Source organism: Jaminaea rosea (assembly GCF_003144245.1).
Source record: "Jaminaea rosea strain MCA 5214 unplaced genomic scaffold BDZ90scaffold_3, whole genome shotgun sequence".
NCBI lineage: Eukaryota > Fungi > Basidiomycota > Exobasidiomycetes > Microstromatales > Jaminaea > Jaminaea rosea.
In genome coordinates, this window is record NW_020289977.1 from 1,249,338 (window position 1) to 1,276,005 (window position 26,668).

General features: G+C 59.6%; 5 protein-coding genes across 5 annotated transcripts; 1 reads left to right on the plus strand and 4 right to left on the minus strand.

The window, feature by feature from the left end:
• Positions 1 to 212: 212 nt before the first annotated feature.
• BDZ90DRAFT_259242 (RhoGAP-domain-containing protein) lies at positions 213 to 4,901 on the minus strand (the record flags this gene model as incomplete). The annotated part of the gene is made up of 1 exon (XM_025508148.1): positions 213 to 4,901. One exon carries the CDS (start codon positions 4,899 to 4,901, stop codon positions 213 to 215), a length of 4,689 nt encoding a protein of 1,562 aa, XP_025363805.1.
• A 1,480-nt stretch (positions 4,902 to 6,381) lies between these two features.
• BDZ90DRAFT_231181 (hypothetical protein) lies at positions 6,382 to 8,071 on the minus strand. Its single transcript, XM_025505753.1, has one exon. The coding sequence runs from the start codon at positions 8,034 to 8,036 to the stop codon at positions 6,516 to 6,518; it is 1,521 nt and encodes a 506-aa protein (XP_025363806.1). The 5' UTR covers positions 8,037 to 8,071; the 3' UTR covers positions 6,382 to 6,515.
• A 222-nt stretch (positions 8,072 to 8,293) lies between these two features.
• BDZ90DRAFT_278574 (cytoplasmic dynein heavy chain 1) lies at positions 8,294 to 17,984 on the plus strand (the record flags this gene model as incomplete). Its single annotated transcript, XM_025509102.1, has 4 exons — positions 8,294 to 8,600; positions 8,668 to 9,060; positions 9,140 to 10,039; positions 10,108 to 17,984. 4 exons carry the CDS (start codon positions 8,294 to 8,296, stop codon positions 17,982 to 17,984), a joined length of 9,477 nt encoding a protein of 3,158 aa, XP_025363807.1.
• A 102-nt stretch (positions 17,985 to 18,086) lies between these two features.
• BDZ90DRAFT_141095 (Pkinase-domain-containing protein) lies at positions 18,087 to 23,692 on the minus strand. Its single transcript, XM_025503467.1, has 2 exons — positions 23,000 to 23,692; positions 18,087 to 22,920 (listed from the first exon to the last, which is right to left on the minus strand). Exons 1-2 carry the CDS (start codon positions 23,293 to 23,295, stop codon positions 18,189 to 18,191), a joined length of 5,028 nt encoding a protein of 1,675 aa, XP_025363808.1. The 5' UTR covers positions 23,296 to 23,692; the 3' UTR covers positions 18,087 to 18,188.
• A 146-nt stretch (positions 23,693 to 23,838) lies between these two features.
• Positions 23,839 to 26,276, minus strand: BDZ90DRAFT_231183 (hypothetical protein). The gene is made up of 2 exons (XM_025505754.1): positions 25,651 to 26,276; positions 23,839 to 25,576 (listed from the first exon to the last, which is right to left on the minus strand). Exons 1-2 carry the CDS (start codon positions 25,968 to 25,970, stop codon positions 24,091 to 24,093), a joined length of 1,806 nt encoding a protein of 601 aa, XP_025363809.1. The 5' UTR covers positions 25,971 to 26,276; the 3' UTR covers positions 23,839 to 24,090.
• Positions 26,277 to 26,668: the final 392 nt, after the last annotated feature.

A 26,668-nucleotide genomic window follows, 5' to 3' on the forward strand; every position in this document is an offset into this window, starting at 1 on the left:
AAATAGATTTAGGGATCGTCGTGCTCGAGAGAAGCTGAGTAGAGACAATGAGACGCGGAAGAGCGAAGAGGATGTTGGGCATTGTGATAAGTGAATGCTGGTGTGGAGTAGGAATGGGTGAGGCGACGTTGGTAGCAGATGTTCGTGAGGCCCGGATATACATAGAGCCATGAGGAGCAAGGCGTCGAGAGCTGAGATCGTATGCGCTGCTCTTACGCTGCCCCTCCCCCCCACGAGAAGAAGCGTCCTGAACCACCGCCTCCAGAAGTGGCAGTCGCTGAGCTGCTCGAGGCAATAGGCCTCGGCCTGTCCAGCGTCGACGTCGAAGTCGAGGTGTGCGACGTAGAAGACGAGGCCGAGCTCATAGCCGGAGAGGCTGGCATGGCTGCAGGTGCAGGGGCCTCGAGTGCGTTACTGTACTTGTGGTTCAGGCTGCTCGACGAGGATGAAGGGGTTGCGAAACGATTGTAGATGCTCCCGCTTCCAGCTGCATGATGGCCGAGACTGCTCCCACTTCCTCCGTGGCTTGACGACGGGGTCATAACCGCAGATGATGGTCCGCTACTACCGCTACCTTCGTGCGTGCGGGAGCGAGCTCGTGCGACCGGAGGGCGGGTGATGGGAACAGATGAAGACGCGGGTGGCAACGTAGTGGTTGCGGCACTCGGGCGGCGACGCATGCTCTCCTTGCCTGGCACGGGAGGGGCGGGTACGTCTTTATTGCTGCCCACGCTGCTACCGCCACTGCTGCTGGAGCGATCATGACGACTCCAGCCTGCTTGCGACGACGATGCCGGCGGGGCTGCAGCCGGAGGGGCAGGGAAGTCGTCGAGGATCTCCTCTTTCTCCTGACCATGCCTTGATCCCGAGGTAGGCGCGCGTTCCAGCATGGCCAATGGTGGAGCAGGCAGCGATGCTCCTGCAGCTCCTGCTGCCGTGCCATTCTGCCCGTTCCCATTTGAAGGGCCAAGCAAGCTGCTAACAGCAGTGTTCGTTGAGCTATGCCTAGAATGCGACTCGCGGGACGACAGGGCGGCGAGAGAGCGCGAAGACGAGGTAGTGGACATGGAGGAAGCCAGATCTCCACGGGGGTCCTGCTCTTCATCGACGCTCGCGTCGGGCTTGACAACCATGGTCGCGCCGGAAGTCTCCTCTTCGCCATCCTCGCTGGGCAGGCTCGATTCACTTTCTGCCGTCTGTCCGCCCTGATGCGCAGCAGTCACCGTGGAATTGCTCGCCACGCTAGCCTGCGAGTCTCGATTATTGCCGCCACCCGTCGCACCTGCCATTGCCCATGGTCCGGTAGAAAATGACGAGGTGGAAGGCGACGCGGACGAAGGCACGCCAAGGAAGACCGTCTCCCTCCACTGCTTCGCCCTTGCTGACGCGCCACCATTGGAGCCGGAGCTGGGGTCACGCAAACGCGGTAGAGAGGTCGAATAGACAGTATCTCCGCTGTTGCTTGTGCTACCGTTGGACCCCCCATCGGCCCTGCGCGGGCTGTTTCTTGCACTGGAAATCGGGATCATAGACGCCATGCTGGCGGTCGGTGTGTGCCTTCCTGCCTTGCTCGGCGTCCCTAATGCCCCTTCCGCATTGCTTGTGGCCCCCTTGACATTTCCACTACTTCCCCACCCACCCAGAATCCCACCCTCGCGCACCAAGTCCAACTGGGCGTCCTCCTTCGGCGCCTGACTGAAGAGCTCCTCGCGCTGCTGCACGAGGAAGTTGAGCGTGGTCACCGGGATGAACAAGGTGGGCGCCAAGACGAGGCAGAGGTTGTTGAGCGTCATCTTTGTGCGTTTCACCACGTCCGAAGCAGTCAGGTCGCCAAGGTGGAGGCAGAGCTCGCGGAGGAGGTACCAGGGGGCCGGATCCAATTTCGCGAGAAGTGACGAAGCCTCTTCGACGGTTGCGCTAGAGGTGCCGGAGGCCTGGTGGCGGCGCACAGTCCCCTCCAGCGTGGCGAGGAGCTCCTTGCTCAAGATGGGCGCGGGCAACTCCCGCAGCCAAGCCTTGAGCGCCGAGCAGACCGAGTTCAGGTCGCACTCCGACGGGGGTAGGGCTCGCAAGTCCAGATCGCAATCAAAGTCTCCGTCCTCTCCGCTCGACCCCTTCTCGCCGGCCCCTTCGCCGTCATCGAGTGGAACGACCAAGGTGCTCAAATCCATCTTGCCATCAAAGAGCTGTCTGATCCTCTGCGTGTGCGAAGATCGGCCAGAGAGACGATAAACGCCTTCCTCATCCGGCCCGTACGTCTCTAGCGACTCGATACAGCGCACGACGAAGCGCGGCAGGTATTGTTTGCGGGCCGCAGCGCGGTCCACTGGTTGCCTTGCAGGCACTGCTGGCTGTGTGCCGGCACCTGTGACCGGCTGCTTCGTGACGGGCGAACCAGGCGAAAGCGGCGAAGGAAGACCAAGAGCCGAGTCGATACTGTTGCTAGAGGCACTCTCCCCTCCTCCCGAGCCGAAGAGGTCGGGCGAAATGCTGAACTCGTTACCCAGGTCCAAGAGACCAATCTTGCTTGGTCGTCGCCTCGCTCGAAGCGGGGAGCCAGGGGGTGCTGCACGGTACGGTGCTTGTGGGCTCGCAGCTGCCGAGGTGGCTGCGGTGGCCTCGTTGATCGGGACAGGGGACAGGAAGCGCGTGTGCATGACTGCCTGGCGTAAGGGCACGCCGAAGATGAGGCTCGCTGGCTGCGAGAGGGATGCTGTACTGTTGTTGCTCGAGGAAGCGGGTTCGGGCAGGGCGACCCACTTTCGCGTGGCTGAGTTGGCGTTTGGCGAGAGGAGAGGCGGCGCGGTGATGTTGTTGCTGCCCGCGCTGCCGCTGTAGCTATGCCCGCCCGAAGCGAAGGAGGTAGTTGACCCGCTCCCTGCAGTCGTGGGCTTGACGTCCTTGCGGCCTAGCATCCATCCACGACCGAAGCGCCAGCCGCTGCCTGAATTGCCTGCTCCGTTGGCCAGCGAAGGACTTGCAGGCGTTGCTGGTTGCTGCTGATTCTCTAACTCTGATTCGCTGCTGTGCGGCCCGGTATTTAATGCAGCAGGCGCAAGACTGTAGATTGAGGGCACTCGCTTTCGTCGGGACGAGAGATTCTCCTCTGGGCTGATGGAAGCCTGCGAAGGGCGTCGAGAGCGCGAAGGCGTGCTGAGGTAGTGCCCGATGGAAGTAGAGGGACGAGGCGGGAGGTCCTTGTCATCATCCTGCGCTGGCAAATTGGCACTACGAGGGGGCGTTTGTCGAGGTAAAGCGCCAGTCTGCGGGTCTGCTCGCACTCCTTCTCGCGATTTGACCTTGGAGAGGGCAGAGAGGAAGCCGACGCCTCCTCCATCTCGCCCACCAAGTATACTTGAGGCCATCGTTGAGGAGCGGCTAGGCGGCCGCGGCGGTGGAGCGTCCTGCTGCTGGCGCTGCTGTCCTCCGAGGGCAGCATTGGAAGCCTGACTCGTAGCTCTTGGTCTTCTGAATAGCGGGATCCCCGACGTACCGGAGGGTTTTCTGCCATGTCCTCGACTGAAGAAGCCAGGCTCAGGCGTCTTTGCCCCCTCTGTTCTGTCGTCCGCATCGTCGTCATCATCATCTGAGCTGTCCGAATCCTGCTGGCGTCCTCGATGTCCCAGCGAGCTGGCTGACCGCAAGAATTCCAGCGTCGAAGCCTTGAAAGCTGAGCTCGTCGAAGGCGTATGACGATGATGCGACGTAGTAGACGTGGGAGCTGATGGCCCGTCAGAAGAGGTACCCTTCTCCCTACCTCCTCCCGCACGCTTCACGATGGATGGGATCCCACTCGATCCACCCCAATCAAAGATGCTCCGCCTCGAGCCACTCGAATCGCTCCGCTTCATCGGACGCTCCCGACTTCGCAGTGATGAGGTTGACGAGGCAGTGCCGCGATCCTGCGGCGGCCGGACGCCAAGGACACTCTGGCTGCGCTGCTGCTCTGCAATTGTAATCGAGGGACGTCGTGAGCTGGTGCGAGAGCTCGAGGGTTGAGAGTCGAGATCTTCGACTTCTCCGCCGTCCACGTCCATCGAGGGCCTGATTGAGTTGCTCTCTGGAGGAACATTGAGCCGCGACGAAGCCTTGAGCGTGCCGTTGCGGCCGAGCGGCGATGATGAACCTGACGACGTGGCAGTCTGCATAGTGCCCTGACTGATCGAGCGCTGCTGGTGTCCTTCATGTCCGCCTCCTTGTCCCTGCCTGTAACGCTCCACGTCCTCTCTACCATAAACTTTCTTCTTTGCTGATGCGGGAACTGGGTCTAAGGAGAAGCTGCGCCGCGAGTGCGATGGTGACGGCGCCGAATCTGGCCCACTATACGAGTTGAACTCCTGCTGAGCAGTCGAGGCATTGTTGATGATGCTCGAAGTGGTCGACGATGAAGCTGAACGGGTATGACCGGCGCGATTACCTGGTCGAAGAGGTGGTGCAGAGCGAGGGATCTTGCTGGCAGGAGAGGAGGGGGAGGCCGCAGCATATGCAGGTGATGAGGGTCCAGCAGCGCTGCTCGCAGAGGAAGTCTGGCTGGAAGAACCATTGGCCAGCTTCGACGAGGACAGCGTAAAGCTCGGCCGCCTGAAGAGCCCGCCACCTTTACCACTGGCTCGTGTTGTACTTGGCGAGCTCTGCGTGCTTGACGTCGAGCGGGGTGTTGATGGTTGTGTGCGAGATGAGGGTGAGGGGGACGATGGGGCGGCAGAGTCGACGACAGCTGTTGGAGATGATAATGAGGGCTGGCGGAGCCGCCTAAGCCCAAAGGACATCGGTGACTTTGGACGAGGAGGATGCAAAGACTCGCTCATTCCGCCAGATGGGCCAGGAGGCGCACGCTGTCTCGCTGACAGAATCGACGTTGATGCCGAGGACGACGAGGACGACTCCTTTCTCGATGACATCGCTGCGGCGGATCGCGGGTTGACGAGGCCGGCGTGCGGAAGGTGAGAATTATACGTGCTGACAACCCTGTTCGCGAGCAGCGTCGTGTGTGCAACGTCTGAGCTGTGGTAAGACCGGAGGCAATTGTATCGGTGTTGTCCGCTCTATGCGCGCTTGTCGAAGACGATGACGATGAGACACCCCGCAATCTCAGGACAGCATCGGTGGATCGCGGAGTGATTCGATTCGAGAAAGAGGAAGGAGGACGAAGGGTCGACGGGTGTTTATGAAGATTGCGGTGGAAGTGGACTGACTGTTGCCGTAGTCGACTTTGCAAAGCAGGTCCTGCCCACCTGCTTGCTTCCTTGCTGTCTTGCCGTGTAGCCTGGCGTCGAGAGCGGTGGTGCCGACGACGATGCTGACGGTGATGCTGATGCTGATGAGGGTGGAGATGATGAAGGCGTCGGAGCAAAAGTGGAGAGTGCAAATGCAAAGCACGCAAAGCCCTTGCTCTCTATGTCGCTGGCTAGCTGCTGCTGCTAGGCTAGCGTGGGCGTACGTGTAGGCGTGGAAGAGTCTACGAAGCTAAGCTATGGTCGGTCCGTCGGTCGGTCCAACGAACGAACGATCAAACGGACTTTCACTTTGCCTTTGCCTTGCTCGTCGCTGGGCTAGGCGTTGCGTTGGCGTTGGCGTTGGTGTGACTTCAGTCGTGCAGAATCAGTAGGTCAGAATTGCAGGCCTGGCGACGACGCGCTGCGCTGTGAGAGAGGGACAGAGAGACGTTCGTCTCCGCTTTCCCGTGGAGGGGGCAGCGAGAGCCTGCAGCAAAAGCGAGAGGAGGGCGCAAGGGGCGCCCGCTAACGAGGAGCAGCTGGCCAGGCTGACGGGTTGGAGAGAGGGCGCAGGCGGGCAGCGGCGAGTTGGGCACAGCAGCCGGCACAGCGAGCGACGAGAGAGACAGCTCCGTCTGTGCTCGCCAGTCGCGATGAGGAAGTGACAACGTCGGACCGAGGGGAGCGTGGAGCTTGGAGCGTGGAGGCCGCTTTGTCGCCGCTCTTGTTGAGGACGATGAATGATCAGCCCGTGACTAGAGTAGATACGAGGGTGGGACGGGAAGGGCCGAATGGAAGAGCGAGGGAATGTCGTGGCCAGGCACAAAGGCAGGCACGGAAAAGATGGCTGAGGGGCAGATTGTTTGCAGGGAGGAATGGTCGTCGTGTTGGCAACCGAGAGGGGAGATACGTGTGAAATTTCAGGAAGCCTGCCCTAGCGTGGGCTCACGTCACGGCGTCCACAACGTCCACGAATCGGGTTGCGCTCTCGCGAGATACGCCCCGCCTGGCGTTACGGCAGTCTCATCCGCTTCTTACCAACCACTTTGAGGCCGACAACATCCGTACAGCGAATAGCCCAGCTCAGAGGACCACTTGTCAGCCGTTGGCACTCGAGCCCCTTGGGTCATGACGGTTTGAGGGTGGGGCGTCAAAATGGCTCTCGATCTCGTACGTGAGTGGCATTACATTGTGTCTGCTCGATGCTCGATGCTCGATGCTGGTGATGCTGGTAGTGTACATGGACTGCTTTCAGCCGCTTCCCTCCTTCTCCAGATCCCGCCCCCCGGCCCGCTTCTTTTACGCCTTCCTCCCGCCTATCCCGCTGTCACTGCCGCTGCCACCACCGAACAGCATGTTTCTTGCCGTGCGAAGGATGTCTGAAGTCTTTTGCCCTCGCGCCGACGATTTCGTCAAGCTCGAGGTAGTTGACGCAGCCGTGTCGACGGTGGTCGCCCCTCCTTCTTCGTCCCCATCTATGCTGACGTCGACTTCTCCTGTCGTGGCCGCAGTGCGCTGCTTGTGGTCAAGGAGCTTGTTCAAAGTCAACCTCCATCCAGGATGCGACGTCTGCGCCCCACCAGCGGACACAGCCTGCAGCCTTTGGACCAACGCAGCCTCACCGTCGCCGTCACCGTCTCCCATCAGAGGCAGAGCCGGAAGATAACATCCCGCTTGCACCTCAGCTTGCACCCACGGAGAGAAGCTGCGGTGCTCCCTCACGGCATTGATCATCTTCGTACCCGTCGCTACCCCCAGATTCACCCTCCTCGCGCACATTCCGCAAGAGATAAACTTGCCGCCTGGATCTGCTTCCCATCCGAGGATGGCTAGAATGACAGCTGAGCGGTTCGGCAGGTGCTCATTGGGCGCTAGAGCGGCAAGCGCTTGTACGACAGCGTCAATGTCTCCCTGTTCCTCATCCGGTAGCCCAACCACCTCTATGGACGCGTCCCCCATCGCCACCTCAATCTCCCTCACAGTCTCTAAGCAACGCTTGCGCGCCTTGTATTTGCTGGGCGCTCCAATCACCAAATTGCGATGGCCGCTCCCGCTTTCGCCGCCGATATGGTACAGCCGCTGGTCGCAGGAACGACGACGCCAGGGGCACCAGGTTTCATGGGCGGTCGAGAGGTGGTGGATCTGGTCGAAGAGCTCTGCCAGGCTGCTGACAGGAGTAACAGGGAAAGTGTGCGTTGCGCCGCATGTAGGGCAGTAGATCTTGTTCTTCGCTCCGCGCTCTTGCTCGTGTGATTTCCCAGATTGTGAACGTCTCGTGACGAGCTGGTGAGGAGCCAAGTGCTGCCAGCCGTGCAGCGCTGGGCCAAGAGGCTCGAGCCAGCGGGTGAGGACGGAAATGCTCCCTTCGAGGGCTTTACGCTGTTCTGCAGACTGTATGATGGCAGGGACCAAGTCGCGAGGAGCAGCCGTGCGGACATTGAAGGTTGAAAGGGTGAAGGTTCCGATTCGACTGAGCAGCTTCGCCTTGGAAAAGGGAGCATAAGAGGTGGATGCGAGGGTGGACGTTGATGGTGAGGGCGAAGGAGAAGCGGGAACGACGGGCATTCTCCTCTGAGCAGCCTCGATATTCCTCTTCTTGTCCAGATGCAGATCCGCTCTCGCCTTGGCCCACTCTGCTATCCCCATCGTCCGTGGCCTTGAAGCGTCGTCGTTGGATGTCGCATGGCTGGCCCTCTTGCGCTTCGTCGACGGGGAGGCAGCATCCTGCGAAGTGGTGGCCGCATCGATGACACGGAAGAGGTTGGCGAAGTTGGCTTCTGTCAAGCCGGAATGCTCAGCCCTGCCGTCTTCACGTGCCATTCTTGACGACGAAGGAGGCGAGTTGGTGATGATGATGACAAGCTTGAGCCAAGTGCATCCGCCGTTGCCCCCTTCCGTCCAGACGCTCGCGCCCACGGCCGCTACGCCACGCGAGCGATGAGACCAACACTTGTCCCGCTTGGCCGCCTCATCTCGCTCGCGGGTGCTGGGTGCGTCCTTTCACCCTCCCGCCTCCTTTCGCACCTTTCCCTTCCCTATCATATCTCGACCCTCTTCACCTCAAACTCACGACCGCCATGGCATCAGCCGCTCTGATGCCAGCATCGGCGTCGATGAGCAGCGGGCTAGGCCTCGCAGGAGGGGGCTCTGTCGAGGGCGACTCACCCGTGGTCAGACAACGTTACGATATTGGACTGCTACAAGCCTATCTCGACGCTTTGCTCCCTATTGTCAGCTCGGCCAGCAGTCGCGAGCTACACGACACTTTGTTTACGACTACCTCCTGGAACGACGTCGCTGAGTCCTTTGCCAGTGATCCGAGCGTTACCGTCGTCTACGTGGAAAAGGTGCGCAGGGAGGCTGCGCAGGACAATGAGGAACAGGGTGAGTACATACAGCGTCGCCAATCTATACGCATATCACAACCTTTCTTATATCTCTCAACATGCAGGCCTCTTTGAGTTTCAACTCTCTCGCCGACCAAGCTATACCCCACGCCACGTCTCAAGCATCGCCCTCATCAAGCGCGTCCCGACTCTCGACGCTGATGTGCCCGTCGCGCAGCAGCTTCACCTCCTCTCTCTCTTTGGCCCGGCGAGTGCATCTGCTGCGCTGATTGAGCAATCGCAGAAGCCCGTCAATGGCGCTGGAGGAGGCAGCGACGACGCTGCTCAGCAGGCTGCCATCTCCGCCACTGTGAGAGAGTCGCCTTACGAGGCCCTGCACAGCGTCGTCCACAATGTCATGGCGCCTTGGTTCGATGCATATGTGGCTAGTAGGGAAGGCCCGGATAAACAAAGTACCACTACGACGCTCAAGAACAAGGACAATGACGCCAGAATGGGTGCGCATACACGCGTACAAGGCGACCCTTCGACCCGATCTGACCAAGCTGACGTACCCCTCCCCCTCCGCCACGCCAGGCATTCCAATGGCCAAGCGCAAGTTCGCTGAACTGGAGCTCAGTCTGCTCCATCTCCAACAGAACGTCGAAATTCCAGAGATCCACCTCGTCGTCCATCCCGTTGTCCGTTCCACCGTGGAGCGCTGCCAGTCCTCAGGCCGTAAGGTTGCCCCAGAAGAGGTCCAACCACAGTCGCTCCTCGCAGACAGCAGCTTTCTCAACAAGTTGCAGAGCGACGTCAACTCGTGGGTCAAGGAGGTGCAGACGGTCACCAAGCTAGACCGAGATGTGGCGTCGGGAACCGCTTCGCAGGAGGTCAACTTCTGGCTGTCCATGGAGAGAGCACAAGAATCTATTGAGCAGCAGCTGCGGTCAGATCCCATTACGCTAACGTTGGGCATCTTGCGTAATGCCAAGCGCTTCCATGCAACAGTGTCTTTCCTCGCCGATACGGGCCTCAAGGACTGTGCTGAGAAGGTCCACAACTACAACCTCCTGATGCGAGACTTCCCTCTCAACGACCTCCTCTCGGCCACGGACCTCATCAAATGCCGCGATGCCATCAATGCCGTGTTTGTCCACCTCAACAAGAAGCTGCGCATCAGCCCTTACCCGGTCAAGCGGGCCCTGCCCCTTGTCGAGGCAATCTCGCGCGACCTCAACGATACCCTCATCAAGGTCCTCTCATCGCAGCGCCTCATGTACCAGGACTTCTCCGGCTTCTGCGACGTCATTGCTGCCACGAATGATGTCTTCGCGGCGTGGGATGAATCGATGAAGGAATTCGTAAACATTGCGAGAGAGGTGACGAGAAAGAGACAGGAGAAGTTCATCCCCATCAAGGTCAATCCGGAGCATGCTAAGCTGCGCGATCGTCTCAACTACATCGCTGCGTTCCGTAAGACGCATGAGCAGCTCAGTGAGTGGCGCGAAGAAGTCCCACCTTGACCTCGATTGAAGCTGACCTTGCTCTCTTCGTCTCCGCAGGAGTCATGGTCAGCTCAGGCAAGGCAGTCTCGTCTTCGATCGAGGGCCACTCGAACGGAAATGCGCCTGTCCAGTCTCTCGCCGGCATTGAGATGAGCGATGAGATTCAAGCAGCGTACGAGTCGGTCAAGGTCATTGACGTCCTCGACGTTAGCCAAGAAGGCACCGAGATCTGGTCGGCTGCCGAGCACGCCTACAACGAGCGAGTTTCCCGTGTCGAGAACACTCTGATCGCCCGACTCAGGGATCTTCTGGGCCAGGCCAAGTCGGCGAGGGAGATGCTGCGAGTCCTCAGCCAGTTCAACTCCCTTTTCGTCCGCCCCAAGGTGCGAGGTGCCGTCCAGGAATACCAGCAACAGCTACTTCAAAGCGTCAAGACGGACATTCAAGCTCTTCACGACAAATTCAAATCGCAGTATCGCCCTTCAAAGGCCAATCATCTGAGTCAGCTGCGCGACTTGCCCGAGATCGCCGGAGCGATCATCTGGGCACGTCAGATCGAGCGCCAACTGGACATCTACATGCGTCGTGTTGAAGACGTCTTGGGCAAGGGCTGGGAGCTCTACGCCGAGGGACAGCGCCTGCACAACGAGAGCGAGACCTTCAAGCGCAAGCTGTCGACCCGACCACTCTTCGACGGTTGGCTGCAAGACATACAACGACGTGACCTCACCATCTCTGGCCGCCTCTTCAATGTCACGCGCAATCGCACCACGAACCGGTATGAGCTCGTCGTCAATTTTGACTCGCAGGTCATCTCCCTCTTTAAAGAGGTGCGCAACTTGATCTGGCTCGGCTTTCAGATCCCACATGGCATAAACAACCTGGCAAAGGACGCCAAGCGTGTCTATCCTCACGCCGTCTCGCTCATGGAGACTGTGAGGACGTACACGCAGACGTGCGACCTCGTTGCGGCCAATCCGTCAATTGCTCGCCTTGTCGCCCAGGTGCAGAGCGACTGTCAGGGGCTCATTTCGCAGGGAATGAACCTGCGTTGGGAGCACTTTGCTAACACCTACGAAAGCCATCGCGCTATGGCATATTTGCCCGGCTCGGGTGGTCTCGACGCACGGGAGAACAAGCAGGTCACATTTGTTCGCCAACTCGCCAGTGCCGTCAGCCTCTTCCAGGACAAAACGACTGAGCTCATCGAGATGCAGCGCGACACGACTGCCCTCGTCGATGAGCTGTCGACCTGCCCTTACACGAGTGCAGCCTTCTCTGAGCGCCTAGCCAAGATCCAGGCCACTATCGACAAGCTCAACCTCGAAGGGTGCCCAAATCTTGAGGAGTGGGTCGCGGAGCTAGACGGTCAGATCGAAAGCGTCCTTGTGGAGCGTCTCAGGCTCATCAGCGCAGCCTGGTGTGCTGAGTTCAGCGGCGGTGGAAAGGAGTTGGCGAATGGCCACAGCGCTGCCTCGAACCGCAGCAAGAAAAGCAAGGAAACTCGACGCCGCGACCAGCTTGCAGCAGCCGAGCGAGACCACATCGACTTGAAGCCCCTCAGGCACGAGATCAAGATCCAGAACCAGCTCATCTACCTCGACCCGCCGGTGCAATACGCTCGCGCGCGCTGGTTTCAGCAGCTCCACGACACCCTCGGCGTTGTGTGCGGCCTACAGCGAGTGCTCAGCGCTCGATATGAAATCGGGCTGCAAATGAGCAAGCAAGTCGACACAACAGATCGCACGTATACGTCCCTCTTGACACGTTTCGGCGATGATGATACGCTGCTCCGCCCATTTGGCCTCATTGAGGGCAGAGTGGCCGACTTGGATGCATACGTCGAGCGATGGCTGCAGTTTCAGAGCCTGTGGGACCTTGACGAGAATGTCGGCGATCGTGTGCTGGGCGACTCTCTCTCCAAGTGGCAGGACCTTCTTCAAGCCATTCGCAGAGCGCGTACGGTGTTTGACAACTCGGAGACGCAGTACTCTTTCGGCAGCGTGGCGACCGTTGAGTACGGCTCGGTGGCGGCGAAGGTCAACGCAAAGTACGACTCGCTCCAGCGCATGTTCACGAGTCAATTCGCCAGTCGGCTGGGCAACTCGATGAAGGACACGCATGCCGCAATCCTCAAAGCGCGCAATGATCTCGAGCAAGGGTCCATCGAGGCTAGCTCGACGGCTTCGACGGTGAATTTTGTCATGCTAGTAGAGGATACAAAGCGCAAGATCAAGAGCTGGTCCTCTCAAGTCGAAGTTTTCGCCAGCGGAGAGAAGATCCTTCAGCGTCAGCGCCATTCTTTCCCCAAGGAGTGGCTTTGGGTCGATCAGGTCGAGGGACAATTCAGCGCCCTCAGCGAGATCCTGGCGCGCAAGGATGCGGGCATTCAGGAGCAGAAGGCAGGCTTGGAACTCAAGATCCTTGCGGAAGACAAGATATTGGCCGAGAAACTCGCAGCGGCGCTTGAGGCTTGGGAGGAAGGCAAGCCCATCGACGGCGGCTCGACCCACGAGAAGAGCCTAGGTGCGCTCAACGAGTTCGAGGGGCGCTTCAACAAGCTCGAAGAGGATCGCAGCCTCATTCTGCGAGCCAAGGAAGCGCTGGGAATTGCAGCCGACGACGTCAGCAACCCCCTCGAGCCCGTTTTCGAAGAGCTGCGCGACCTCAAGGCGGTCTGGACCGCTCTCTCCGGCATCTGGCAACAGCTTGACGAGCTCCGCTCCACCAAGTGGAGCAACGTTCCTCCGGCTCGCAAGCTCCGTCAACAGCTGGATGGACTCCTCGAGCAGACAAAGCAGCTGCCTTCTCGCATGCGCCAGTACTCCGCAGCAGAACATTGCGCCAATAACCTGCGCGGACTGCTCAAGACCACTTCGACCATCTCGGAGCTCAGCGGCGATGCAATGCGAGACAGGCACTGGCGCTCGCTTTGGAAGCGGCTGGGGAAGGGCCACTTCTCTACTTCAAAGCTCACGCTGGGCGCGGTGTGGGACCTGGATCTCAAGCGCAACGAGAGCGCCATCAAGGAGACAGTAGCCATTGCAGCGGGCGAAGCTGCATGCGAGACTTTCCTTCGCGAGACGAGGGAGAGCTGGACGTCCTATACGCTCGACATCGTGCGCCGCGGCGAGGCTTACCTGGTCCGTCACTTCGAGAATCTCTTCACCCTCGCAGGGGACCACCTCTCCGCTCTCCGTCAGATGGCCATGTCGCCCCACTACAAGACGTTCGAAGAGGAGGCGCGCGGTCTCACCGAGCGCCTGGAGAGGGTGCTGGAGCTCTTCGAAGTCTACGCCGATGCACAGACCCGCTACGTCTATCTGGCGGGTATCTTCCACGGCAGCACCGAGATTCGCGCCATCCTCCCCGCGGAGAGCAGCAGATTCGCGAGTGTCGAGTCCGAATTCGTGGCAGTCATGCGCAAGGTCAACAAGTCGCCCTTCGTCTTCGACGTCATTGCCATTCCTGGCGTACTGAGGACGCTGGAGCGCCAGGCAGATCTCCTGACCAAAATTCAGAAGGCACTTGGCGAGTTCCTCGAGAGGCAGAGAGCTACGACGCCTCGCCTCTACTTCCTGGGAGATGGCGACTTGCTTCAGCTCATTGGCAGCAAAGACGTCGCGAACATATCCAGCTCGTTGAGCAAGATGTTCGGTGGGATTGCTACCATTGAGACCGCTGATGGGGCAGGGCAAGAGATGACTGCGATGATCTCGCGCGAAGGAGAGAGGGTCCCGCTCAAGAAGAGCATTCAACTTGCGAACGCCAAAGTCAACGAATGGCTCAGCGCACTCGAAGTGGAGATGCGATCTACGCTTGCTCAGCTGCTCCAAGAGGCACTGGCTGAGCTGCGCCCGTTGTACACGCGGGCGGATGTTTTACCTGACCAGGACTTCCTCACATGGATGGACAACACGCCCGCTCAGCTCTCGATTCTCGCCGTACAAGTGCTCTGGACGGAGATGGTCGAGGGAGAGCTCAAGATCGGTGAAGGACCCAAGCAGTCCCTCACGGTCGTCATGCGCGGCCTCGAGGTGCTGGCGGACACGGTACTGCGAGGCGATATTGAACCACTGACAAGACGCAAGGCCGAGGGTCTCGTCACTGAGCTCGTTTTGCAGCGTGACCTCTCCCGACAGCTCATTAGCGGCAAGGTTTCCTCCCCACAGTCCTGGGAATGGCAGCGTCAAATGCGCTTCTACACCGCGAGCGAATCAGCCGTGCACGTCTACATGGCTGACGCCAAGATGGACTACGCCTGGGAGTACCTGGGCGCCGCCGATCGTCTCGTCACCACCCCTCTCACCCTGCGGGCCTTCAGCGTTCTCACGCAAGCGCGCAACGCCAAAATGGGCTCGAGTCTGTTCGGCCCTGCAGGAACGGGAAAGACGGAGAGTGCCAAGGCGTTGAGCGCCAAGTTGGGCCAGATGAGCATTGTCGTCAACTGCGACGAGAGTTTCGACCTGCCAGCCATGGGTCGCATCTTCATCGGCCTCTGCCGCGTTGGCGCAAGCGCATGCTTCGACGAGTTCAATCGTCTCTCCGAAGCGGTCTTGTCCGCCGTCTCCCAGCAGATCCAGACCATTCAGGGTGGACTGGCCCTCTCCTCTCCGTCGAACCCTTCGCCTGAGATCGAACTGGGCGGCAAGACCTTCCCGCTCAGCAGCGAGGTGGCCATCAACATCACAACGAACCCCACTTACGCCGGACGAAGCGCCCTGCCGATCAATCTCAAGAAGCTTTTCCGCAGCGTGGCGATGACGCATCCTGATCGCGAGCTCATTGCGCAGGTGATGCTCTTCTCGCAGGGCTTCAGGACGTCGGAGAAGCTGGCGGCGAAGGTTGTGCCCTTCTTTAGCTTGTGTGGTGAGCAGCTGAGCGGGCAGCCTCACTACGACTTTGGGCTGCGAGCATTGAAGTCCGTGCTGGTCAGTGCAGGACAGCTCAAGCGCGATCGCCTCGAGGCAGAGCGTGCTGCACGAGGAAGCGAGGAGGAGGGAGCTGCGGCTGCCTCGTCAGAGACGGCCGAGCAGGAGATCTTGATCCAATCGATCTCAGAGACAATTGTCCCCAAGCTCGTAGGCGACGACGTCACCCTCCTGCACAGTCTCCTCTCGGACGTCTTCCCTGGCGTGGAATACAAGCCCGCCAACCTCGAGCAGCTCCTCTCCAAGATCACTTCCGTCTGTTCAGAGCGTCACCTTCTCTGCGACGATGGTGTTGCGAGCCAATGGAAGGCCAAGATCATCCAGCTCTATCAGATTCAGAAGATCTCGCACGGTCTCATGCTTGTTGGTCCATCGGGCACGGGCAAGACGCAAGCTTGGCAAGTGCTCCTTTCTGCCATGCACAAGCTCGATGGAATCGAGAGTGTATCGTACGTCATTGACCCGAAGGCCATCAGCAAGGACAATCTTTACGGTACCCTCGACCCTACGACTCGCGAGTGGAATGACGGTCTCTTCACTTCCATTCTGCGCAAGATTGTCGACAACGCCCGCGGAGAGAGCTCAAAGCGTCACTGGATTATCTTTGACGGCGATGTTGATCCGGAATGGGTTGAGAACCTCAACTCAGTGCTCGATGACAACAAGCTTCTCACGCTGCCCAACGGAGAGCGGCTCAGCCTGCCACCCAATGTGCGCATCGTCTTCGAGGTTGAGAGTCTGGAATACGCCACACTGGCCACCGTATCGCGTTGCGGAATGATCTGGTTCAGTGACGACAGTGTTCGCCCTGCCATGATCTATGAGCACTTCCTCGGCTCGCTGCGCTCAGTTCCTCTGGGCAACGATGAGGATGGCGGTGCTCTTGGTGGACCGCTTCGCATTCAACCTGATTCCGAAATGACAAGTCCAGAAATGAGGACACAACGCGCTGTCGCCGACGTCATTGCTCCCTTTTTCCAGAGCACGAACGATGATACCAGCCTGGTCGACGCTGCTCTCCTCCACGCCCGTGACCAGTTCCACATCATGGACTTCACAGTTGCTCGCGCGCTCGGCACTCTCTTCTCTCTCATCAACAAGACGGTGCGCAACATTGTTGACTACGACTTGCAGCACGTGGACTTCCCTCTCAGCCCGGAACTCCTCGAAGCTTACGCCAAGAAGCGCATGGTCATCGGCCTCGTCTGGGCCTTTACGGGAGACTCACGCCTGGAAACTCGCGCTGAGATGGGCGAATTCCTTCGAGGCCAATGTAGCGTCGAGTTCCCTCCTCTCGGCCCCGGAGTCAGCTTGATCGACTTTGACGTCCAGATCAACAACGCTGAGTGGTTCAATTGGACGAGCAAGGTGCCCAGCATCGAGATCGAGACGGCCAAGGTCGTGTCCGCGGACGTGGTTATCCCGACGATGGATACGGTGCGACACGAAGATGTCCTCTACTCCTGGCTCTCCGAGCACAAGCCCCTCATGCTGTGCGGTCCTCCCGGGTCGGGTAAGACCATGACCCTCTTCAGTGCCCTGCGCAAGCTCCCCGACCAGGAAGTCGTCGGCCTCAACTTCTCGAGCGCGACCACGCCTGAGCTCATCCTCAAGACTTTCGATCAGTACTGCGAGTACCGCAAGACACCGAGCGGCGTGGTGTTGGCGCCTGTGCAGCTGGGCAAATGGATGGTCCTCTTCTGCGACGAGATCAATCTCCCCTCCCGCGACAAGTACGGAACGCAGCGAGTCATATCCTTCTTGCGCCAGCTGGTCGAGCGTGGCGGATTTTGGCGACCGAGCGATAAAGTCTGGGTCAGGCTGGAGCGCATCCAATTCGTTGGAGCCTGCAACCCTCCTACGGACCCGGGCCGTGTGCCGCTCAGCCACCGTTTCCTGCGCCATGCTCCGCTCATTATGGTCGACTATCCAGGAGAGGTGTCGCTCAATCAAATCTACAGCACCTTCAATCGGGCTCTACTCAAGGTCACGCCAAATCTTCGCGGCTATGCAGACGCGCTCACGTCGGCTATGGTCGACTTCTATCTCGCATCGCAGCGACGCTTCACTGCCGATCAGCAGGCACACTACGTCTACTCGCCGCGTGAGTTGACGCGCTGGATGCGCGGTATCTATGAGGCGATCAAGCCTCTCGACGACCTGGACCTCGACGGACTGGTGCGCGTCTGGGCCTACGAGGGGTTGCGTCTTTTCCAAGATCGTTTGGTACATGAGAGCGAAAAGCAATGGACTGATGCCGAGATCGACGGCACAGCACGTCAGCACTTCCCCAATGTAGGGGCATCCGCCCTCGCCCGTCCGATCCTGTTCAGCAACTGGCTCACCCGCTCTACACAGAGCGTCGACATCGAGGCACTCCGACGCCACACTACGGCGCGACTCGCCCAGTACTCGGAAGAGGAGCTCGAGACGCGTCTGGTACTGCACGATGGCACGCTAGACGTAGCCACGTCCATCGACCGAGTGCTCAGGCAACGCCAGGGTCACGTCCTCATGATCGGCGTCTCTGGCAGTGGGCGCGCAACGCTCACGCGCTTCGTCGCTTGGCTCAACGGGCTGTCGGTGTACACGATTGCGACCTCGAATCGCTACACCATGTCCGACTTCAATGAGGATCTCAAGATCGTGCTGCGTCGCGCCGGAACGCAGGGCGAGAAGATGTGCTTCTTGATCGACGAGGGCCAGATTATCTCACCCGACTTCCTCGAAGCCATGAATACCCTCCTGGCAAACGCAGAGGTGCCCGGTCTGTTCGAAGGAGACGAATGGACCTCGCTGATGACGCAGTGCAAGGAGGGGGCGGCGAGAGATGGCTTGATCTTGGACTCGAGTGAGGAGCTTTATGCTTGGTTCCAGACGGAGATCAGTAAGAACCTGCACGTGGTTTTCACCATGGTGCCTCCTGAGGGAGAGACGGGGACTGGCGGGAGAGCAGCGGCTAGTCCGGCCCTGTTCAACCGTACGACGATGGTGTTCACGTAGACGGGCGGCGGGCGCTCGAAGGATTGCTTGTTGCTCCAGATCGCGTGTCTTTCTGTTCTTCTGCCTCTCTCATACAATGATTCCTTCACGACTCGACTTGGCGGCTGATTAGGCAGACGTAGGAGAGAAAGCTCGAACTCCAATTGGGTATCTGGCTGGGTAAAAAGGCAACAATAAGAATACTCTCGACAAAATCTTAACCTCTCACGAATCCTCTTCTTCCTCTTCCTCCTCAACAGCGGGTGGCAAAGGCGACCCGCCGCCACCTCCGCGTCGGGCAGGCATTGTTCGTACTCCCGCTGCGCCCGCTCCAACTGCGCTTTCGGCCGGTATACTGCCCGTGTGGGGCACGACCGTCTCGCCGAGACCGAGGCCGACGATGGCAGGATCATCCTTCCCCTCTGCTGCGACGGATGACGAGGAGGAGGGCACGAAGCTTCCCGGTAGATTAGGCGAGGGGCCCATCACGGGCGACGTGGATGCCGAGTCTCCTCCTGCTGGATCAACAGCGAGACGAGGTTGCGGGGTTCCCCTGATCGTCGCATCAGCTGATGTCGCCCCTTCTTCGATCGTCTCAAATCCGTCGTCTTCCTCCTCTCCCTCCTCGTCTTCACTGACGGCGATCATGCGCGGTGTAGCATCGCGGCCCAGCTGAGGCGTTTGATAAGCGGCGAGGGAGGGCGAAGGGGAGGGAGAGGCGAGCTTGGGCGTTGTTGAAGAGGGTGCAGCGCTCTTGCCGAAGGGATTGGGCGCGGCTGACCCACCTGGTTGTGACGGTAGCCAGCTCTTGCGTCCGCCGCCCGCCGTAGAAATGATGGGGGAGCCCGACGAGGCCACGACAGGGCTCTGCTTCTTCCAGGGAGCGTAGCCTGGACGAACGCTACCATTGGAGGTAGCATTATCTCCACGGCGACTTGCGGGGAAGGGGCTGCTACTACCACCCGCCCCACCGATGCGACTCGATGCCGAGGCGGACGTCGCAGATGGTCCGGCCGAGTGCGACGCGGAGTCCAGCTGGCCCAAGCCTCCGCTAAAGACAGGCTCGTCTCTCCTGCCTCGCCCCTCTTCATCATCCTCACCGTCCTCATCCTCATCCTCATCTTCCCAATCCTCCGTACTGCTCGCCACACTCCCATCCTCTTCATCCCGGGCCAGATGTTTCCGCCTGCGGCCGGAGAAGACGTCCCGCAACGAGGTCCTCCCGGCGCTCGTCGCTCGAGCTACCGCGGCGATCCGCGCAAGCTCGGCACGAGAGGGTCCGTCGTCAATTGGGCCTGTCCAGGAGGGAGGTGGGCGTCCCCAGCTTCTTCGCCATACACCTGCGCCACCTGTACCATGCGTCCAGTCGCTGCCGCCGGTGCCGTTTGAGGAGTGAATCGACGAGCTGTGTGGCCTGCGCGACATTGATGATGAAGAAGACGAGGCGTGATGGTGATGGTGGTGGAACAGAGACGGATTCGAGGAAGGCGGCTTGTACGAATGGTGTCTTGGCCGATGAGCAACAAAGATGCTCGATGAGCCCGCTTGTGGCGTAAGAGGCGAGGAGCGACCACCTGCTCTTGAGTCGACTTCTCGGCGCGAGTCGATACTCCAGCGACGGGGCGTTGCGTGTCCTCCGCCGGTACCGAGAGTCGATGAGCCAAGGTGGGTTGGATCATCGCCGCCGCTGCTACTGAAAAGGCCGTCCCCTGTATCAACGAGTGAAGTGGGTCTCGACTTCTCCGAGCGTGGACGCACGCGGTGACGCATGACAACCGTCCCGCCACCGTCTGATGACATGCGGCGATTGGCAAGTGGGCTGGCCCTGAAGCTGCCGGTGGAGGACGGCAAGCCACCTCCGCCGCCGACCAGGGAGGAGTGTCTTACGAAGCCAGAGTGCTGCGAGCTGATAGACCCCGCCCGTGTGTGGATCCCGCCTGACGGGGCTGAACCACGGTACAGGGAGCTGGACGAGGGAGCGCGGCTTGGTCGCTCGCCGTATAGCGCTGTCGGCGTGATGCTGCCTGCGCTGGGCCGCCGCAGAGGTGAAGGTCGGGCGAGGGAGGCGCTGTGCGTATCAATGAGTGATAAGCCTGTGGCGCTAGCCACGCCTGAAGCAGAGAGCCGATGTGCCGTGAGCGTCTTGTTGGACGGGGTGCGAGGGTAACGTCGCGAGGCTGTGGGTGAGGAGTTGGGCGCATAGCCTCCTGAGCTAGAGCTCGCGGGTGTAGAATACGGCCCAACCCTGCTGCGGACGCTACCCGTGCGGTGCATCCCCGTCGAGGCATCATGGCCATGCCCCGCCAACGTCAGTCCTCCAGCCTTGGAAGCCGTCCCCTTGCCCTTCCCACTAGCTGCAGTGCCGGCGCTCGCTTTGCCCTTGCGCTGCTTTCTCGCCTGTTTGTCCTCCGTACCTAGCCATGACTTGACCGTGTGAAAGAAGGATGAGGATGGCTTCTTGCTTCCGTCGGTACCTCCGCTGCGCAAAGATTCATCACCGGTCATGCTCTGCTTGGACGACGAGATAGTCGTGAACGTATCAACTGACTTCGAGTTGGGCAGATGGCCCCCAGCCGATGACTTCGCCGATGACGACTTAGACGGACTTTGTTCGATGGAAGTGCTGCCGAAGGAGGTGCGCTCGCCCTCCATCAGTGGAGTCATTGACTTTGATACGGGCGGAGGAGGCATTGCCGAGGACGACGATGCGGTAAGATTGTTCTCGGTCACCGACGTGGTCAGGCCCTTCGCTGGAAGAGGTTGCGAGATAGCTCGTTGGTGCTCCCCAGTCGCCTTCGCAGCCGCAATACCGCCTGCTGGCCGTCGCGAGAAGAAGCTGGCGACAGCATTCGTCGAAGGACTTTTAGCACGCTCCGCGCCACTTGGAGCCGCCTCGTCTTCGAGAGAGATCGTGGGGACCTCTGGAGCATTCTCCTTGCGACTGCCTGAAAGCACACTTGCTAGCTTGACGCTGAGCGAGTTGGTGCGGTCACGCGATGGGCGCGGCCGCGCGGCTTTCTCTTGACGGGGACTGCCGTTGTTGCGGCCGTCATCGTCGATGGAGCTTGCCATTGAAGGGCGAGGCGGCGGTGAAGCTGTGACGTTTGACAACAGGGGAGGTTGAGCAGCATCAGGCGGCGTGATGGAGGACTTGCTCGGCTGCTCTGTCACCTTGGCCGATGGAAGGGCCGCCTCTGTAGGCGGCTGCACATGGCGTCGGAACGAGTCTTGAGCTCGACTGGGCAGTCCTTCTACTCTGGTCATCGCTCTATGGCCATCATCGCTGTCCTTCGCCTCACTGTCCCGTCGCTGAGCTCGCAGAGGATCTTTGGGAGGTATAGGTGGCGCAGGAATGGTCGCCGACCCCGAGGAGGAAGGTGTGACCCCGCTTGGCGCCAGGAAGCGTTCCGTCTCCTGCCTCTCTTCCACTTTGCTCTTCAGCAGCCACCACATCGCCGCGCTAGCATCGCATGCATCAGTGAGGATCGAGTGAACGATCTGTCCAACGTCCATACCCAGGCTGCCGAGCTGATGGAGCAGGCCCTGTTCAAGGGGTGTCGAAAATAGGGCGGGAGCTTGCTGCTCAAGGAGAGCGCAGTAGTCGACGGGGCGATTCGTGAGATGCGGAGGGTGATGGTCGGATAGACCGCCTGACGAGAGGGAACGTCGTTTGGTGCGAGATGGTGTTCGATGATGCCCGCGTGAGGAGCTTTGAGAGTCTCGCTTTACCAGCAGGGGAGCCTCGTGCAGCGTTGACGCTCTCGAGTCACGGCCGCTTCCCGCTTCATGGTGGGTTGCCAAAGTACGAGCAGCTCTTGAGCTCACAGACTGCCTACGACTCAGTGTCCCGTCACTCCCTACCGATCCATCTCTGCGAATCGTCGACTGTGACTCATTGCGCTGCATCGCCCCCGATCTTCGCTTCACCGGCACTTCTTCCGTGCCCTCATTACCCTTGTCGCTCACGTCAAGGCTAGTCGGGTCGGTGTTCGTCTCCGAAGGAGGGCCGCTGGAATCATCATCGCTCTGAGAGATGGACGATACGGAGCCCACAGAATTTGACGATGATACGCCTAGGTCAACTCCCAAACCAGCTAATGTCTCTGCGGCATGGGCGGGAGTGAGGGCCTCCTCCCCAGTCGTCAAAGCCTGAGCAGCCACTAAAGAGGCATTCGTCCGTGCCTCCGGACTGACCTCCGGCACTGGCGCCGAGTCCTGAAAGTACGAGCCCTGCGCCACATCCTCCTCCACGGTGGTCATCGGCGTCGCTACGATGGTCTTGGTGAACCAAGGGTGTGACAGAATAGACTTGAGTGTCGGCCTTTGTGTCGGCTCCAAGCGCAGAATGCGTTGCACGAGGTCGCGTGCCTCTTCTGAGAGGAAGGGCGGCATCTCGTACTCCCCAGAGAGGATCTTGCTTTTCATAGCTGATTCATCGTCATCGTCGAAGGGCAGCGAGCCAGAGAGCAAGGCATAGAGGATGATGCCGAGTGACCAGATATCGACCTCCTCTCCCGTGTACTTCTTGCCCGCTAACATCTCCGGAGCGGCATACCCTGTTGTGCCGCAAAAGGTTTCCATCAACCTTTTCCCCTCGAACTCTCTCGTGAAACCAAAGTCGCCCAGCTTGACATTACAGCGCTCGTCAAGAAGCACATTCTCCAGCTTGAGATCGCGATGTACGATGCCCTTGCCGTGGATGTACGCTACAGCCAAACAGAGTTGGCCAAAGATCCGGCGAGCCTCTGCTTCAGGAAGGGTGCCCCGCTCAACAAGGTAGTCGTACAGCTCCCCGCCTAGACAGAGCTCAGAGACCATCCAGATGTTGGATTCTGTAGCGAGGACTTCGTAGAGTTTCATGACGTGAGGGTGATGAAGGCGCCGATGATGATGAATCTCGCGGGTGAGCGAGGCAGAGTGCGCTTTAGGTACTTGCTTGAGGGCGACTCGGGTTCCGCTGCGAGTGGGTGGGTGAGGAGGGCAAGGCGATTGCGGGTCAGTCGGCGCGGCAGCTAGCTAGTCCGGGACAGACTCACGTCAATCGATGAGTTCCCATCCGGACCTTTCCAAATGTGCCCTCGCCAATGCTTCTTCCCAGCGTATAGTTGCCGACGGCTTTGAGCTTCGTCGATGCGAGCTCCTTCCCCAGCTCATTGTACGCGGACACCAAGGCAGCGCGCTGGTTGAGCGTCGCCTTGGTCCCCGAGGGAGCTGCAGACGCTCCAGCGCTGAGATTAATCGTCATGCTCGCCGGAGAGTACCTTGGGCCCGTCGAGAATGTCGAGGCTCGCTGCCGCGACGACGAGGTAGAGGGAGCATACATTCCGCTCATCGTCGATGAAATGGCCCGAGCGGGCAGTCGAGACTTGTGGGGTTGATCACGACGACGAGATTGAGATGATGCGGGGATGGATGGATGGATGGATGAGGATGAGGATGATGACGCAGGGAGAGAGGAACGTCCTTTTGCGTTGAAGCTGGTATCTTGCAGATCGATGGAAGGGCTCAAGCGCTCGCTTGGACTTGTCCCAGGAGATGGCGGAAGGGTGCGCAGTTGCCCACGATGGGATGCTGTGGAGTATCGACTGAGACTGTTGAGTGAGGCGGCTGTGTCAAGCCTGAGGCCTCTCCTTGCTGATGACAATGAAGACGAGGGCCGGCCGAGGGCGCCTCTTACGCCTGGCGATGGCGAGAATGATGATCGAGGAGCAACGAGTAGATCGCCGGAGACGATCTTGACGGGAAGAGGCAAGGCACAAAGGCGCGGGCGGGCCAACGGATCAGCCAAGCCAAGAAAGCTCCCAGGTGATCAAGCGGAGAGCGCAAGACGGCAGGCCAAGCAAACACCTTCCTCCTCGGTGCAGAGGACTTCACGAATGCCAACGCTGTTAGGATGACGACGACGACGAGACCAGATGCATCGAAAATAATGACAACGATGACTGATTACTGCGATAGATAGTGGAACAATTGGTGAAATCGAAGCAGATGCGTGCCGATCCTTATGCAAACCATCAAGCTAGCGAGGATGGATAGGGAGGGTATCTGGTTCCTCCCTCCAAAGAGAGAGGATCCGCATGACTGATCTGGCGAAAGCGTCCAGCGCTCCTAGCCTCTACGCTACTCTTCAATTGCCAAACATGGCCTCTTGCCCTTCCGGCGAGCCCAACACCTCTGAAGCGCTGTGCCCTGCTCCAGCGACATGCCAAAGACGGTGGTTGAAGGGAGAGCCTGTCATGCCTGCTCGGTCGACTGGGTCCGAGGCCGGGTACTTGGAGGCGTCCGCTTCGTCGTCTGATCGAGCTGAGAGATGAGACTCCTCACCGTCTTTTTGAAGCTCTTCTCCATCCACGATGTGCACGCCGTTGAAGTCTTCATCGAGCAAGTCGAGGTCGTCGCCCACGTCGTCCACGTCTTCGTCCTCGTCCCGCTTTCCGTTGCTGTCGTTATGATGATTGGCCTTGGACTTGCGAGACTTGCTGTCCTTGGCCTTGTGAGCCTGCTTACCCTTGTGACTGGTATGGTTCTTGCTGTTGTTGTGCTTTTGGTGATGCTTAGCAGCCGCAGCGTGAATCTTCTTAGACTCCTGCTTGCTGGTCTTCTTGCCAACGCGCGGCGAGGCATTCTTGACGCCCTTGCCCTCATCATCATCATCCTTGTTCTGCTGGTGTGACGTTTTCTTCCTCTTCTTCGACTTCTCGCCCTTGCTTCCGTCCTCGTCGTCATCGCCTGTACTCTTCTTTGAGTCTCCAACCTTCGATGCGATGTCTTTGATTACGTCGGGCGAAGGGCCTTTCTTGCCCGCATCGAGGCTAGGATACCAGCCCGGGTAGTCTGGTACGGGTGTCTTCCCCGCCAAGAGATGAAGGTAAGACCAGTAATTGTACGATCGGTCCCTCCTCGCTGTCCCTCCTGCTGCGTGCCCACCACACAATTGATCGCCCTTGTCCGTTCGCGTGTCGTTGCTGCCGATAAGGTAGCGAACATCACGGCTCATGTAGCGTTGGAAGAGGCTCCCAGGTGCAAGCGGAGGGGTGATGGCGTACGGCGCAGAATAGGCGTCGAGGCCGTAGCGGAAGTCATTGAATGCAGGGCATCCCTGGTCAGAGGTATCGACGGGGACCGGTCGATCGCGCGTGAAGTAGAGCATCGTCGAGGGGTCGCCAATCACGTAGCGGACTTTGAGACTGCTTTCAGAGGGAGGATCTTGGCCCAGAACAGCGTAGCGCTGCAGCACCTGAGCGCCTCCTCCGTGAGCGACGAAGGTCAGTCGCTCCAGCTTAGGGTACGCCTCTTGGTCGGCAAAGCGCTGCATAAGGCCATCAAGCACAGTGAAAACGCTGACGTCGCTGTTAGGGGGGTTGGTAGATCCGTCCCCCCCAATCCAGGCGTTTGGCTCCGCCCAGCCCAGAGTGGTGCTGTTGACGACGTCCGCGTCGCGTTCGGCTGAGAAGAAGAGCGGGGCCACGCGGATCGAGTCCTCGTCTGCGCCGGGAAAGTTGGCGTCACGGCCTTTGGCAAAGGCGTTGTTGAGGATCTTCCAGTAGAGGTCAGCATTCCGCTTCACGCCGTGGATGATGATGAAGGCATCACGGGCGTCGCTCTCGTCGTGGCTGCGAGCGAGGGTCAGCAAGGGCGATGGTCAATGAATGCCAGCTACATCTCGAGCTTGGAGATGTGCACTCACGGCGTCTTGGAGTACCACGTAAAGACCTCAGTACCAGGATGACCGGGCACAGGCAGGTTCCTACCCTCAGCACCGGCTGGTCTGTTCAGCGAGGTGACGTGGGGTCCAACACCCTTGCCCGAGGGCAGTCGCTGGACCGCATACGCATCGCGAGGACCAAGTAATCTGTGATGGTGTGAAGCTGAGCGACGAGTGGGAATCAAGTCGGAGTGTGCGACGCTGCTGAGAGCGAGGACCAGGAACAGGATTATTGAAATTGGGAGCGCCGCAATAGTAATGAAGTGACGCCCGCCGGCGGCCGCCCTTGTTGTTGGAAACATCGACTTAGCGCTGCCGGACCGGTCGCGATATGAAGAAGAGGAAGCTAGGCCACAAGGGAGTGTGCTGAAGAGGAGGTGTGTGCGCTGAGAGGGTGAGATGAGGAGGGACAGATCGCAGCATATAATGGAGTGAGAGGAAGAGGACGAAAGAAAAGGTGTCCAGAGAGAGAAATGACAAGACACACCGGAGTGCTCTCACAGCTAGCAAGGACTTGCTGCTGCTGTCACTCTTTCGGCATCGGCGTCGTCTTTGTGGGCTGACAGGGGAAAGGAAGCAGGGAAGACGGGGGCAGGAATCGAGGGTGTTGGATGGAGCTGAGTCTCAATCAGAAGGGCGATTCGACGCCCTCGTCGCGCGGAGGACGTTCCTTCCGCCCTGCTCGCCCCCGTCTTCCCATGCACTTTGCTACGCCCCTGCGGGCCTGGCATTTCCACTCGATTGGCGACGAAAGGCCAAGGCAATTCCCCGAAGCCCCGCGTCTGCGTCGTACCTCGACTCGAGCTCGCGGCCTGCCGACAAGCCTGCCGAGGCGGCCTGCGCCTTTGGCTTCAACGCGTTCCATAGCTGCCCGGGAGGAGCAAGAGCAGTTCTTGGCGAGGAGAGCCGCCGTGGGAATTGAGCGTCAGGTGTTGATTGAGAGAGTGCCATCAAGACGGACGTGTTCTACGCAGGTAGCCCAAGCTTCCATCTGTCGTTC

Excerpts from the sequence above, each read along its gene's own strand:
- BDZ90DRAFT_231181 (XM_025505753.1), bottom strand. The coding sequence starts at position 8,036 with ATGGCACGTGAAGACGGCAGGGCTGAGCATTCCGGCTTGACAGAAGCC.
- BDZ90DRAFT_141095 (XM_025503467.1), bottom strand. The coding sequence starts at position 23,295 with ATGAGCGGAATGTATGCTCCCTCTACCTCGTCGTCGCGGCAGCGAGCC. Across the intron at positions 22,921-22,999 it reads ATGGGAACTCATCGATTGAC|CGGAACCCGAGTCGCCCTCA; the intron begins GTGAGTCTGTCC and ends ACCCACTCGCAG.
- BDZ90DRAFT_231183 (XM_025505754.1), bottom strand. The coding sequence starts at position 25,970 with ATGTTTCCAACAACAAGGGCGGCCGCCGGCGGGCGTCACTTCATTACT. Across the intron at positions 25,577-25,650 it reads ACGTGGTACTCCAAGACGCC|CCACGACGAGAGCGACGCCC; the intron begins GTGAGTGCACAT and ends CCTCGCTCGCAG.